Source organism: Coloeus monedula (genome assembly GCF_965178545.1).
Source record: "Coloeus monedula genome assembly, chromosome: 5".
Taxonomy (NCBI): Eukaryota; Metazoa; Chordata; class Aves; order Passeriformes; family Corvidae; genus Coloeus; species Coloeus monedula.
The window spans coordinates 1,925,294-1,941,099 of record NC_138785.1 but is presented as its reverse complement, the minus strand read 5'-3'; the positions used below and the strand labels follow the sequence as shown (position 1 = coordinate 1,941,099).

Here is a 15,806-nt window from a genome sequence, read left to right as displayed (position 1 = left end):
TTTTTTTCCCAAAAGAAATAGTGGTCACAATTCTAGGGTTTGACTTCCAAATGGCACTGCCGTTGTCCAGTTAGTGGTCACTTTGATCAAATCTGGCTAAGAGATAGGGGAAAGCTGGGCACCATAAAGCCTGAGCTGTCAAATTCCCCATCAAAGAAACTGCAGTGATTTCACTAGAAAGGCAAGACACTTCTCAGAACTGATGCAGACACTTATCTGCATATTTATTTTAAGTCACAGTTAGAGTCTTATTAAATTTGATGCTTCTAGTCACTTAAAGAAATGTTGCAAATGTAGGTCCCTAAGCTATGAAGCCAAAGTAATTGGATTTATATGACAGACCTACAAAAGAGCCAAGCCAAAACATTCTATCACATTATAGTCATATCAGTGGTGGAACTTTAACAGTGTATTTTTACAGCAGTAATAACTTTCCTGAAAGGGGAGACAGTGTGTTAAGCACAACATTTAAGTACCTTTAATGTTACGTTATAGGTACTATTGACCAGTGATAAAAACACATATAGTTTTGTGAAATGAGGTGAAAGCCCATGGCTACCCCTTTAGCCACCCGGGAGTAACCAGAACTGCACTCCCAGTGCAGGTGAGTGACAAGAATTTAATCTCCTTGGACACGAGTTATCTGAGCAGCTACAACTACACCTACTCAAGTGCTTACCTCCCCCCTGAGATCACACAGAAATAGCAAGGGAACCCTCAGACTCCCACACCTGAGCTCTCAGGGGATCAGGTGCCTCAGGTGGGATGGCTAAGGAAAATCCGTGGGCTAAGCACAGCACATCCGGGGGATAAAGAGATAAACAGTATTTCTACAGTGCCCACGCTCCTTGCAATTCACTCTTGCCAACTTCTGTCCTTCAAATATCTTACCTGATTACAGGTGTTAATGTCTATTCCACTTTTCAGGTATTCCACTACTTTGTCCAAATTGCCAGCTCTGGCAGCTCGGAGAAAACTTGCATTGCTGTCAGACTGTAAAAAGAGAAGAAAAAAAAAATTCCCCAATTAGCCCCTCCTTGAACAAGAGTGGAACTTCATCAGTGGTGAAAGGTTTCCAAATTTTATGCTGCAGGAGGATAAAACTGTGAAATAACTGACTTCAAATTATATCTGCATTAATTAGCATATTTAAATTAGGCAATAATGGCATAAAAGAACCGCAGACCTGTCAAAGTGAGCAAAATAGAGCAATAATTGCTGGCATTCAAAATTTAGCAAGAACTGTAAAAAAATTAAAAACTAACCATAAATCATAGTAACTGATATTGTCAACAAGAGAAGAATAAATGCATCAACTTGCTAACTATAGTTTTCTGGGGAATCACATATATATGATCTCTTTTTCTATATAACTTTATATATTATTTATGTATTTTATGTATGTTATTTATAGATTTGTATAGATGTTATTCACAAATTTAGATATATTATTTTTAGATATATATGCTCAAAGTGGGCAGCACTGCACATGTAGCTAACCTCAGAACAAAGCGGATGAAGTACTCAAGGCTGAGTATCTAAACCCAGGATCATGTTGTAAATATTCCCACTCCTAAACTGCCTACATTCATACATTTAACAATGGTTTAAAAACCCTAAAAAATATGCTTTCATTTTTCAGCCAGGTTGTGGGATGTCCTGTTAAGCAACAGAGTGTGGAATGCCTCCGCCCTCTTACCTTTATCTATGAGTGTGACACAAAACTACATTGGCTGCTTGAAACCAGCCCAGATTTGGATGCTTCCCCACACAGCCAAACTGGCCACTAAGACACCGGAGACCAGGACACAAACCCAAGTCGTGCAGCAGAAGCAAGGAGTACACAGAATAAGCATTTGGGAACGTGTACCAGGACAGCAACAATTGTCACAGCTCAATCAACCGAGTGGGAGTGATGGCGAGGAGCAGGTAAAGCAGCACAAGAGCCTGTTTGCGGGGGGGCGAGCCCCGAGCTAGAGGACGGCCCGCGCTCCGTTGGACTGGGACTCGCCGTTCCACCAGAACGCCTCCGGCCAAGCATGTTCTCAACCAATCCCACCTCCCTGTCACTGACGTCGGGCAGAGCCGCTCTTCCACATCATGAGACTATCCTAAAAGCCTCCCACTTCCAGCCACTTATTTCAGTTGCCCAATCCATTCCAATGCATTTATTTCAGTCACCCTGCTTATCATGCTGCACTAACTCACTTCACAATCCCCGATTCCAACCTATTTTAATCTGCAACAGATGGATGTCATCAAAATGATCCTTCTTACAACTGTGCTACGTGCCAAGACAAAAATAATTCTCTTTTAAATTCCTTTCAGCAAACTTCAGCACATTTTCCACATCTTTTACTGTTAGGAAAACAGACCATCTTTCTAAACATGCAGCAGGGGGAAAGGCAAGGGCATGCAGGAATTTACCGTGACAAAACTTTTGGATAGTTGCAGGCCTCAGTCAGGTGAGCATTTGGATGAGATTTGATGCCTGTGCAAATTTTGACAGGAACTTGAAATTTCCTTTTGAAGAATAAAGGTAGCTGTTAACACTGCACCCTTTCCTGGGATGAGGATGTGCTCATAAAGACACCAAATTATATTTTAATGTTTAAATATCCTTGGAAAAAATCAATTGTCTTAGTAAAAATATCAACCAAGAAAAAATATCTGAGCGCATAAGGGGTAAATCTGAACACTCTGGTTGGGACAAGCATCTTTGCCCTCAATAATACACACATTTTACCTTCTTTTCTCCCATTTTTTTCATGCTTTACAACTACAACAATAATTTACCACAGCAAAACTACAATCATGTGCTTTATACTTTTAAAAGGTTAAGAAAGAATGATACAACAAATTACCACCTACAGCTTTGGGTTCTTAGGGATGTATCAATCATTGCTTGTTTTCCTTTCACGCAGAATAACAAGGCTAAAAATGGTGACATCTCCATTATTGCTGGAAGTTCAGGTTGTAGCTAAGCCCACACAACTATATTCCATTTGTTTCTGGCTGAGAAGACAGGAGTAGTGTTTTCCAAGTAGATTCTCATTTCCTTGATTGGTAATTTTGTTACCTCATAATCAAATCACTGCAACGTACATCACTTCAAAACACTTTTCCACACACCCGAATATCGATCATAACGCACATGATGAACTTCTTATCTACATAAAGTGTAATTCAGCAACTGAGGTGTTTCATATAAAAATTCCCATACAAAAACCAGAGACTGGTTCCACAAAATATTTAAAAGATTCAGCACCATATTACAAGCCTTAGAAGTTGGGAGTACTCAGATCTATTTTCTTTCCCAGTTTGTCAAATCTAATTTTTCAGTAGGTTGTCACCAGTTTGTCCTTTCCCCCATTCTTTTAATGTTTTTTAAAAGCATTTTTGTCAGCACTTCTGTCTCAGACGTTTACTCATTTTAGCACACTAAAACTTCAAATCCATTTTGACAAAATCCCCTTAGTAAACAATAGCAGCAGTTTTCTGTAGTCTTACCACAACAGAAGACAACGAATTCGGATCTGCGGGCTTTTCCCATGGATTCCACAATCTCTTGAAATATTTTGTTATTCACAGTTCCCCGCAGTCCTCAAAGCCCCTCACAGCCCTCAGAGCCCCTCATGGTCCCTTCACAGCCCTCAGAGGCCCTCATGGCCCTTTAGAGCCCCTCACAGCTCCTCACAGCCCTCATGGCCCTTTACAGCCCCTCACGGCCCTTTAGAGCCCCTCACGCTCCCTCATGGCCCTTTACAGCCCCTCACGGCCCTTTAGAGCCCCTCACAGCTCCTCAGAGCCCCTCACGCTCCCTCATGGCCCTTTACAGCCCCTCACAGCCCTCATGGTCCCTCACGGCCCTTTAGAGCCCCCTCACAGCTCCTCAGAGCCCTCATGGCCCTTTAAAGCCCCTCACAGTCCCTCAGAGCCCTGATGCCTCTTTAGAGCCCCTCACAGTCCCTTCATGGCCATCACAGCCCCTCACAGACCCTCAGAGCACTCATGGCCCTTTAGAGCTCCTCACAGTGCTCAAAGCCCCTCAGAGCCCTCACGGCTCTTTACAGCCCCTCAGAGCCCTCACAGGCCTTTAAAGCCCCTCACAGACCCTCAGAGCCCTCATGGCCCTTTAGAGCTCCTCACAGTGCTCAAAGCCCCTCACAGCCCTTTAAAGCCCCTCACAGTCCCTCAGAGCCCTCATGGCCCTTTAGAGCCCCTCAAAGTCCCTTCATGGCCATCACAGCCCCTCACAGACCCTCCAAGCCCTCATGGCCCTTGAGAGCTCCTCACGGTGCTCAAAGTCCCTCACAGTCCCCATGGCCCTTTAGAGCCCCTCACAGTCCCTTCATGGCCATCACAGCCCCTCACAGACCCTCAGAGCCCTCATGGCCCTTGAGAGCCCCTCACGGCCCCCCTCCCCCCCCCGCCCCGTGTTTCTCAGTAACAGAGAATCGCCGTATCAGTCTCTATAGTTTGGCGACTGGTGAAGACAAACTGCCAGCAAACTGTCATTTGAAGGCACTTGCTTTACAAGAAAGAAGACAAAAACACAGAGCCAGAGTCCCGTGCACCATATGGTATTTTTCACATCCCCTCTTCCTAAGAACACACCCCTGAGGGGTTTTTCTTAGGAGCTTTACACATGTAAGCAGATCACGCTCGAAAGCAAACACTCTACCAGTGAGGAAAGGTTTATAGGAGAAGAGCTCGCCTTAAGCAGCACTATGTGTTGAGCATGAGAAAATGAGAGCCCTGTAATCCGGGAAGCCCCAAAGCTGACATGTTAATGTGCAAAGCCTCAACCGGCAGCTCTGCCCACCACCATCAGCTCGGTCAGGCAGAACTAAAGCTCACAACGTGTACACGCAGCCACTAAGGCTGGGCAATCAAATCAATACGTTATAAACATCGTACAAGAATATGGCATGAGGGATTAGAAAAAACTGAGCTGCTGTTTTATAGTATGGGATGAATTCACCATCTGTGGATTTAACCAGCTGTTTCTAATGCACGGCCCTCAATATATATACAGTGACAGAGCACTAAAAGTCCTCCATCACTACTTTCAAAAAAAAATTACGTTTGCAATGCAATTCTAGTACATGATACAGACATAAAGGTAAATTTATATTAGATAATAGAAGATATTGTTCCTTGTGAGGGTCATGAGGCCCTGGCAGAGGTTGCCCACAGAAGCAGCGGCTACCTCATTGCTGGAAATGTGCAAAGCCAGGTTGGATGGGGCTTGGAGCAACCTGGGATAGCGGAAAGTGTCCCTGCCTGTGGCAGCAGGATGGGACTGTATCATGTTGAAGGTTCATTCCTAAACCATGCTATGACTTCTGAGGAATATTTGGTGTTATTGGACCTTGTAAAGATCTCCTAACTTTTCTTATGAACTTTTAATTGAGGATAGATAATTCCAGCTAGACATTAGAATTTTCAGACCACTAGGAATAAATAACAATGTGAAAAAAATCAATATAAGCTTAAGTACACTTACAGCATGAATACAAACATTTAAGTACCTAGCTGTCAGATAATGCATTAAAAAAATATAAGAAATTATCAAGTGACTATATGAATATATGACTGTGGATTCTACTTATTTCTTGCTAATTACAGTGCTGCAGTTTAACCTGAATTTGAAACAAATATCTCAGGGAATCTCAGTAATTAAATCATATATGGAAATAAGTATTTTAATCAAATAATCAGACCTTGCCTTCTGGTTCCTCTGTCCCCACTCTAGTTGCCCTTCCTTTCCCATTACGTACCTCATCACCTATTGCACACAGAACATGCCTGTTTCTCAAATACATTTTAGAGAGAAGTGCAAAAATAAATCTTAAAATCATATGCTGTACCAAACCCATAAAAATTTCTCCAAATATTCAAATTTGCTAGATAAACCGGCTTCAGGCACAAGAAGGAAAGACTGGGGGAGTAGAAGGCTTCAGTTTTCAAAGGACAGCTTTCATCATAACATTATCCAAACCATGCAAATATTTGTCTTAAACCATGTCTATAGAAAAACTATTCCTGCAGGTTGGATTTGGGTTTTTTCCCCTCCAAATAAGTTAAATGACCCCAATCTGTCCAAAATCACAAATATCTCTTTGAGAGAACACAGTCCAGCACTATGGGCTCCTGAACATTTCTCATCTACTAAATACAGTTTGTTAATGGCATGCTGTCAAAAAGAAATCAAAATTCAAGTCTAATAACCAAAGAGTATGTTTACACCTTAATTTAACCTATTGGGTTTGTGTATTACAATGTATATCTGAGTAGCAATAACCCTTTCAGACTTACCTTTCAAGCACGGACTTGGGGATGCACCGCTTTGATTTTATGGAGAAAAATTTATTTAGCTGTAACTTTTGAAGATACTGTCCCTGATCAGGACACAAGAAAATCCTGCTTTACATAAACCAAAAAAATCATTATCAGTTAAAAAACCTCTGATGGTCAAGTGAATCCTGTGTTATCACTGCAGGTCAAGCCAGCGTTAAGCCACAGTTAGTCAATACAGCAGGGGCAGGTGACAGTGTTGATGCCATTTACCAGCTCCAGGGTTGTGAGGCACTGTTCGTCCAACAGCTGTTTCTTTACTTAGCAAAGTGCTGAGAGCTTGTGAACTCTTCCTCATTAAGCTGCTCCTAACTGACTGGTACCCCATGATGTTAATAAACTCAGTGAATGCCTGGAGTTGAGAATTCAGCTCATAGCAGAAGGGAAGTTGCGCCTTCTAAACTCAAGTTTTCATGGCCTCTTAACATTATTCAGTACTTAAAGATGCAAAGGGAAAAAATTACAGGTATGCAAACAGGTGCCTTTTTTTTTTTTTTTAAATTCCCTACTTTCTAAAGTGTCAGCCTAAGCTCCTACCCTTGAGACAAGCACTAAATTTTGTCCCAGTTGGCTTGGTTATTCTCTGATTTCAGGAACCATCTGTTCCAACCAGCCATCATTTAATTGGGTGCAACTCTAAAAGTGGCACAGACCAGGTGTTACCATTACCCAACTCACTTGTCACATACAGATTTTTGCCCATTAAGGAAGCTTCTTCCATACCAGCATTCAGATGTAAAAGGGGGGAATTCAAATATAATGCTTTTCCTCATGGAATACTTTCTGTAAAACTTGCCAGTGAGTTTATCAGTGGCTCACATTTTATCTACTGTACACTAATTTCTTTTATTTTAACTCAGCTGAAGGAGCTGCTGATCTCCAAAGGGCATCACACTAGAAAGATGCAGCAGTGACTGCAAAGAGGCAAAGTTTTTTTATATTTTTTGCTTTTAATTAAACTCCCAGAGCAGAGTCTGAGCCTGCAGTTCTGATATATATGCCATAATGAGAGCTAAATATTCCACTTGCAATGGCACAGGCTCAGTAATCTAACACTGATAAATGACTTAAATGAGATAATAACAGCTATAATGGAAACATATTTTCCCAGCCCTTAATGAAATAACATTCATCTTCTGAAAGAAAAGAAATACAACAGTGTTCTGCTTTCAAAGCTACTTCCATTGCCCATAAAAATGTGTGTTTTCATCCCATTCGTTTACTGGGAGCGATAAAGGAAGACAGATTAAATCACAGATACTAAAGAAATTTCAGTATCTAAATTCCAGGATGAACAATGGGCTAAATTTTCTTATTTCAATATCAAAACAAGTATTTTTATCACTCAGCTTCTCCCATTCAACCATGTACAGGCATTTCAGATCAGATTCATCCTGCTGTGTACCTGCGGTTGTATAGAATTTGTTCATGAATAGCTGAACTGGAAAGCCCACAATTCTAAAATAGCAGTTTTCACTAAACAAACATCTTGTTCTCATAACCTAGAGCAAGTTCTTATCCACGAAAATGACACAGCTGACCTTACAATAAACTAATATTTATTACAACAAGAAGAATCTCAGGATTTGTGAGATGTGAAGAGGAAAATAAGCTTTCAGAGCAAAGAGATCACTAGCAAGTTAAATATACTCTGCCAAAATTAAGCTATAGCATCTAGCAATTAATTACTTTTAAATGTCAGACGTCTCTCTAGATTGATATTGAGGGTGATAAATATTCTTTAAAGTATGTATTACGAACCTGAATAATTTAAGGTGCCTTCGAGTACTCAGGCCAATTAACCGTCGAACATCACAAAGGATATGGAAAAGCTGGCAGCACTTTTTCTGCTATCAAGCTCGGGCTGTGGCTGGAGTTGCCCTCACCACACAGTTACAGACATTGTAGACATGGGCCCACACTTTGGCATGAAGATTGTTGATATTTGCAGCAAAAAATATTTTGTAATAACAAGATGGCGAAATAGGTACGAGAAGAGAGAAAGCTTTTGTGCTATACACTACATATGACCCACAATTAAAACAATCCTTGATTTCAAATCAAAACATTTTTAAACACAGCAAATTATTCCCTGACCCAGAAACCTAGGATAGCATCGACCAGATTCCAAAGTGACCCTTTCAGTATATCCTGTGTTCCTCAGAATGAATATTCTCTCATTAGCTCTGCCAAGGGATGTGTGGGAGCACACATTATGCACTGCCAGAGCAGGTGGGAAGGGTAGCGCTGTTTGCATTTATTATACATATTGGTGAAAGCTTTCTTGTGTCAGACAAAGAGGCTGCAACCCAAAGGAGATACAGCAAACAGCAAGATTCAAGACTTAAAGGGTCCTCAAGAAATGAATTTCATTGGTATGACTGGAGATGGACAAAACTATGGCAAAAAAGAAGCTCAGAAAAGAAACTAGGTTAAGTGATTTATGATTTATGCACATTATAAATAAAAAATGTATTACAAGTCCAACATATTTTCATTAACTTCCAGTAATTTCAGTATTGGCATAAAACAGTTCTGTGGTAGTTTCATATCTTTCTATGAGACTATTCTCAGAAAGCTGCATTTGCAATTTAGGAAGTTTTATATTGCTGCTACATTATCCCAACAAACGTATTTTTGAGCAACATAAGGAGGAGAAAACTGCCCAGGTAACAGCCATACCTGAACACCAGTTCCTGCTCCAAGATCGCTCCAATCAGACACAACTGAACAACTCTTAATGATGATGGAGACTTGTAATTTTTACTATGGAAAAGCCAGGCTTCACCTAGCCCATCTTTTGATAGTGATGGGAAAGTTCTCAATTATTCATAGGGAATGGCTTTCATTTTAGGCTGGTTGTTATATTTCGACACCTTTGACTCTTTTGCCAACTCTGTGAAATACCAGAGCTTGCAGGATACCATCCAGCCACTCTTTTCTCTCTGCTGGAATGCACAAATGCCTGATTAGTTTGGTTTTGTTTTTAACCAGAGAAGAATAAAGGGATATTTTGGCAAACCACTCTAAACTATGCTTGATTTTTACCACATCTTCAAGTCTAATTGGTCTCAAACTAAACAGATTTAAGTTATTTGCTAAAGGAGGGTTTAAACACACACTTAACTGTGTTCCTGAATTTGGGCCAATATTGGCAAATACAGTAGCAGCAGAAGAGGAAGAGAAAACCAATGTAAAATCACCCCTTCCTCGAGCCAAGAAGCAAATGCCTTCCATAAACCTTCATGATCCTTAGCTGCCTCAGACACCCGTAGGAGTCCTCCCACTCCGTTCATTAACTTGCCATACAGGCCCGGCTGCTGCTTGTGCTGCGTCAATGACGGATTTGTGAGAACTGAGGCAAAACTGCACCGTTTTCTGTGGAAGAGAATGGAATAAAAGTCTTTTTCCCGGCTGCATGTCCCTTCCAAAGGCAGTACTTGAAATGATAAAAGTTCTTTTAATCCATACCGGTTTTACAATATAAAGCAACATCAGTTATCAGGGTTCTCATCCAGGACAGCACATCAGTACTAGCTGAACTTCAAGCATGTGTAATCCCTGTCGTTCCCCTGAGCTATTCATCTTCTCAAAAACAAATTTTTTGGTATAAATCCCAGCTTGGAAACAATGTGTGGGTGTCTGAATTATCATCGGCATGAGTCTAAAAAGTAGACTCTCAAATGTACCTGGAAAACATAATCTGTGTATTTAAAAAATAATAAAAAGAGGAGAAAAAAACCAAACCGCACTGAGAAACAACAAACCAAACCCCAAAGGATTTGGGTTGCAAGAATGAAGGATTTTATACTTGGATTAATCCTAAAAACTAGAAAAATCTTCAATACTCTAAAAAACAGGAATGTATAATCCTGTTGTTTAATGGGAACATTTCTGGTGCTGAAATTTGAGAGAAAGGATCATTTAGCCATTTCCTGAAACAGTAACGATTTGGGATACATTCAGAAGAGTCACATGATTCGTCTTGGTTCCCCTAGTTAACACATATTTACTGAAGTCTCTTAAATACTGATATGGAACCAAGATTTCCTCTATGAGAACTGAATAGTATTAAAGGAAGGAAAAATATTTAGGACCCTCTGGATACCATATATTGAGATGTTGGTAAGAACTGTAGAACTTGGCAGGCATCTAAATGGTTTCCATGGAAAGTTTCCATTACTAATGATGTTCCTAAATAGAGGTAATAACACTAGAACACATCTAGAAAAAAACAGGATGCCATTCCAAACATTATCTAGCAGGATAATAACCAGGCTGAACAAAAATCCAGGCTGTAAGTGAAGTTTTTGACAGACTGTTGACAGATAATTCTATCACTCTCAATTTTTCATCCCCTATGATCGAAGTGACATTTCCTAATAAAAGAAATGTACTAATACCATCCATGCTAAAGAGTCAAACTGCTTTACCCACCTAAACGCCATTAACCGATCGCCCATTGATTCAAATGTACTGGTTCCATAAAAGAGAAAAAAGGATCCCATGTTGCTTTGAGAGGGACTAAAATAGATGCAATTAAACGGGTATTACAGCAGTTTCTAATTCAGCAAAACTCATTGCAAAGATTTTACTTGTACAGAAAGGTAAAAGGAACACTCAAGCAATAAATGAAGAATCTTGTACACCTGGGCCTAGATCTTAAACAATTCAGCTCTGGACAGCAGAGAGAAGAACCAGTTTCACCTGACTTCACCTGTAGAAAAGCAACCATGATGTAAAAGTCCACATTGCCAAATCCACTGCCTTAAGCAGGGAGGAAAAACTCCCATGAATGCTGCAGTAGGAGTCTGGGACAATCCTGCGCTGAAACTCAGAGAGCAGTCTGTCCCAGGCAGTCTGAAATACCTGGTCCTGAAGCAGCAGACTGCATCTGATTCTTAGTTTAGAAAAGACTAGATTAGCAAAGCAATTTTGTTATCTGAACTGGCTGAGTATCAGCTGTATTGTTCTGCATCTCGTATCTGCTACAAGACTCCTGGAGTCATCATACTCAGCTTGATGTGGCAACTCTTTTTAATAAGACAAGACAGAGAGCATGGCTACAGTGACATAAAGGCAGAGGAAATGTATAGCTAACAGGGTTTTCTGCTGGATACCGTATGCCTGTCTGAGGGAAAAAATAGATACACAATTTCTCCCCGCAGAACAAAAGCTTGCCAACGTTTCTAATTTAGAGACACCTCTTTTTCTTTTAACTTTTGTACGGAATCGTAAGGATGATGAGAGACTGCAAACCTTCTTAGGGAAATACAGCAATTTTCCTTTGTAATCCCCCAAGCACTGCAAACCTGAATCCAGACAGACATTCTAAAGAAACTTGGCCAGTCCCTACCAGGGTCATATAAAGCCAAGATCTTATGATTGAACACATCAAAGACATTATCAAAGTGCCTGATCTCTGCCTGCTAAGAAAAGCTGCGTAGGCTGAATGAAAAGTATCCAGAAAAACAGAAAGGAAAAGAAACCTCAAAGATCACATGCTGCTCACTCCTGCCTCCTCTGGGGCCTGACCTTATGCAAAGGGCAGCTCAGAGACTGGACGTGCCGGGAGAGCTCTTTCAGTTTGCTTATTTGTGTCACAGGGGCATCCATACCTTTGCTAACAGCTTAAGGGCAACCACCTGAAGGGAGATCTCTGACACCCAGTGAAACCACCCTCGGCAATGGAAGCAGGCCCATCCTCCCCCACAGCCCAAGAAGTCCCACTGTCCCTCCCCGACTGTGTGTTTCCCATCACAAACACTGGAAATTATTTGTTAATTCAACCAAAAGCTCCTTGGTACGAGAAAAAAACCTGTCTGCATGCTCAAAGACGTAGGTTGCTTTCTTGTTTTAGCTTGAAGAAAGTCTCATTTCATAGAAGTTTGGAACTAGAGGATCTTTAAGGTCCCTTCCAACCCAAACCATTCTGTGATTCTATGAAGAACAGGTCCAGCTGTGCTGTCAGTGAAGTACAACATAAAACTGGTCAGGAAAAATCCAGCCAAAAGAAATGTTCTACCAGAAAGCCAAGACAGCAGCAAAAGTGTTTTCTAGGACAATGCAGAACTCTTTGCGAGCTGCTGCCGGGAGTGCCTCCTCTCCTCTTCCCCTACGAAGACTGGAACTCAGCCCCCCTACTCCTCTATGCTGCACTGCAGTAAATGAGGCATGTGCAGAGCATCAGGTCAAACTGAGACCAATTTTAGTACAGATCAGTTGTAGAGAACACAATATTTGGATATACTGACACTGAAGGTTTACTCATCTTCCTGTTCTGCCAGAAGTTTTGACACAATATACTTCCACTGCCAACTTTGAATGAAATAGCCACTTAACGAATTTCTCAAACAGGATTAGAAATAAAGGGAAAAAAGAGAGAAGAGACACTTCATTTGCCACAGACACTATACAAGAGTTCTCATCTTAATGATTTTCTTCTGACTTGCAGCACAAATGTTGACATTACTTCCATAAGCATGACCCCCCCCCCCCTTGCCTGTGCCTGCTCCCACTCACTGTAACCCTCATCTGCATTAGGATCTGTGTGGCTCTGCCTCGACTGCACACAGAAAACAAGGCCATGTACTGGGCAGACAGCAGCTCAAAAGTAAGCTACTGAGTTCAAGTCTGGAGAATGATCAATACAGGATCATTCCTAGCAGTTGTGCAAACCAGGATAACTGGATAACATCCATTCATTCCAGGGCTTGTTTCACCCACGGGGTTGTCTCTTCACATACCCAAACCTTCTGGTAGCTGATAATGCTTTGAAGCCACTGCATAAATCAGCAACAGCTGCTTTTTAACCACAGTCAGGACAGCAGAACAAAGATTCAGGACAGCAGAACAAAGATTCAGCACGGACACGTTTAGCAGATCCTTCAGTATTGCAAGCTATCCAGTCAAGTTCTGAGCAAAGAGATCCTTTGCAACATGCACTACCCTCATCTGCATTTTTCCCTGCGATTCCTCTTTTCTTCAGCCAAAACTTACCAGGGCTTCAGGCTCTTTACTTTCTTCACTGTTGTATCCATAATAATCAGGAGTTTTATCCAAATCCTGTATGTTCCCTTGTGTCCTTAAGCCCTTCTCTGAATGACAAGCCTGGCAAATTGGTGCATTGCCCATATCAGTTCTTCTGCTACCTCCGAGCAGGGGGATGGCCCTTGCCCCGCAGCGGGTGCCCAGCACTCCCGAAGGACAAGCGACCGATCAGCCAGGAGGAGGGTCCCGCCTACGCTCTGCTCCCCGGCCACTCGTCCCAGGCTCCCTTCCCCAAGCCGTCCTGTGTCCCAGAGAACCCGAAACCCCAGCAACTGCGGGCAGCGGTCGGTGACCATTTCCAATTCAGGCGCTGCCTGGCTATTTTTACACCTACCAGGCCAGCTATGCATGTCAATGGCGTGGGGTGGGCCGGGGGACGGCTCCACAGCACGGAGCTGGCCGGCCCAGCTCGCAAAGTTAAAGTCTCACTGGGTGGAATGCCCTACACACGCGGCTTATTGAGTTACCCAGTCGCGTGCCTTTCAATGTTTTGATTTTTTCCCTACCCTGCCCGATCTCACTGTGCTTACATAAAGCACTGAATTTCAGAATGTTGCTAATGCCTTCTGAGTTTCTAACTCAAAAATATGATTTCTTCAAGTCTATTATTCACAAACCAAGATTAAGTGGATGAGCACAGATTTCATGACCATTTAATCCCTGTGATTCACATGGTATCTCATGTTTATGTAGCCAGTAACTGTGATGAGCTTGCTTTGGACTGATATGTCCCCTGGGTATGATTTCAGATGAGCTCAAATGTATCCCAAAAGGACAATATCTGATGCTAGATCACTTTTGCTCTTGTTTATGTCGTTTGATCTTGTTTGGGATTTTTATTATCAACTTAGTTTAGGGTTGGTGTTAATATTTTAGCTAGAATAGTTATGATTTAAAGATGAGCCCGAAACAACAAAAAAGACAAAGGAAAATATGAACAATCCCACCAAAACTGAGAATAAGAACATTGTCTCTAGGCTGGAGTTATTTATCATGATTGCACCCACTAAGATAAAAACAATTTTCAGGATTGCATGTTGGAATCTACCCATTATCCAGAACAGGCTTAGTACAGAATTAAAAACCAGTGAAAACAAACCACACCACCAAAACCCAAACAAAGCAAAGAGAAAAAGGCAGTTGAGCATTAATTGGCAGTTTTCAAACACTTCAGGACCAGCTGGGGGTAGCAGAGGCAGAGGGGATAAAGTATTTGTAGATACCAAAGTCCTGCGGAATTACCACACCATGCACATCCAACCCCAGTGGAGTGGGGCACGTATTTGAAAATTTAAGCCCCAAATTCCTCAGAAGCAGCAAGATCCTCAAAGAATTTCAACAACCAGCCAACTTTTTTTTCCTCTTTGGGGTTTCCATCCATTGCCACTATGGCAGCACACATGAGCAGGCAGCTGTGCATGGCAGCCTATCGATTCCCACCCAGTTCCCCTTCACAGCAGCACCGGTTATGATCCAAGAGACCGAGCTCCTCCCAGCCTCCCTTAAGGATTATTGATGGGTACGAAGTTCTCTCGTGTTCATTACCCTGAGGAGATCTGAAGGGGCTCTGTAATTTTTCCTTGCTGATGAAAGCTCCAGGATGGATCACTCAGCACCTCAGGTGCTGTGATATGTAACAAGTACTGATACACGCTGGATAGACACATGCACAGCATAGTTAAATTAACGGTTGCTTCTGCCTTTTTGAAATTTTTGCCAGCAATTGAGTTGGCAAATGTTTCAGAGTGTTTGTGCAAGGCTCACTTGCCCATAATTACCTGACACCAATTTCCTTCAGCTCTTCCAAAGCATTACCGGGACAGCAGTAAGGTGTGTACACACTGCCACAACTTCCTAGTTTAGTTATCAAAATAAAAAGATGCAAGAAGGAATCCCACCAAATGCTTGACTCGACCAAAGTTCATCTAACCAAGGTTCCAACATAAACTGGAACTACAAATCCCTGGATAGAGCAAGCTATCTAACAGGCAATTAACTTACTGGAAAACACAAGGCACCACTCAGGGGGAAAGGCTGCCCAAACTCAAGTAACAGGCGTTCCTGGGAAATGCTGCTTGTGGAAAGCAACAATCTGTATAGCCATGAGAGGGAGAGCAACGAAGAAGCTTTCTGCCAGAGCCTTTCAACAATATTACTGTTGTTTGTCCAAATGGCCCCAAGTCTTTAGGGCAAATTACTCAGAAAGCAAAAACGTTCATGTCCTGCCAGACTCAGGGCATCGTATTCTAACAAAGTACATGTTTCATGATGGAGGGCTCAAAGCCTTTGTGGAGGAACATGTTGCTCTATATCTGCATTCCCATGCTCTTTGCTGTCTTGTTAGGGCTGCAAATCCACCCCAGCAGGCAGCAGCAAAGAAATCAATCCCAAAGGCA

At 41.9% G+C, this 15,806-nt stretch overlaps 1 protein-coding gene across 2 annotated transcripts in view; it reads right to left on the bottom strand.

Moving 5' to 3' along the window:
• ANK2 (ankyrin 2) overlaps positions 1-13,494 on the bottom strand; it is a gene marked incomplete at its 5' end in the record, with an annotated part of 129,831 nt that extends 116,337 nt beyond the window's left edge. For both annotated transcript variants that reach the window (XM_082282025.1, XM_082282026.1), the window contains 2 exons: positions 892-993; positions 13,360-13,494. In XM_082282025.1, coding sequence (XP_082138151.1) covers positions 892-993; positions 13,360-13,494 — 237 coding nt within the window. The remainder of the gene's footprint in view (positions 1-891; positions 994-13,359) is intronic.
• Between the last annotated feature and the right edge of the window lie 2,312 nt (positions 13,495-15,806).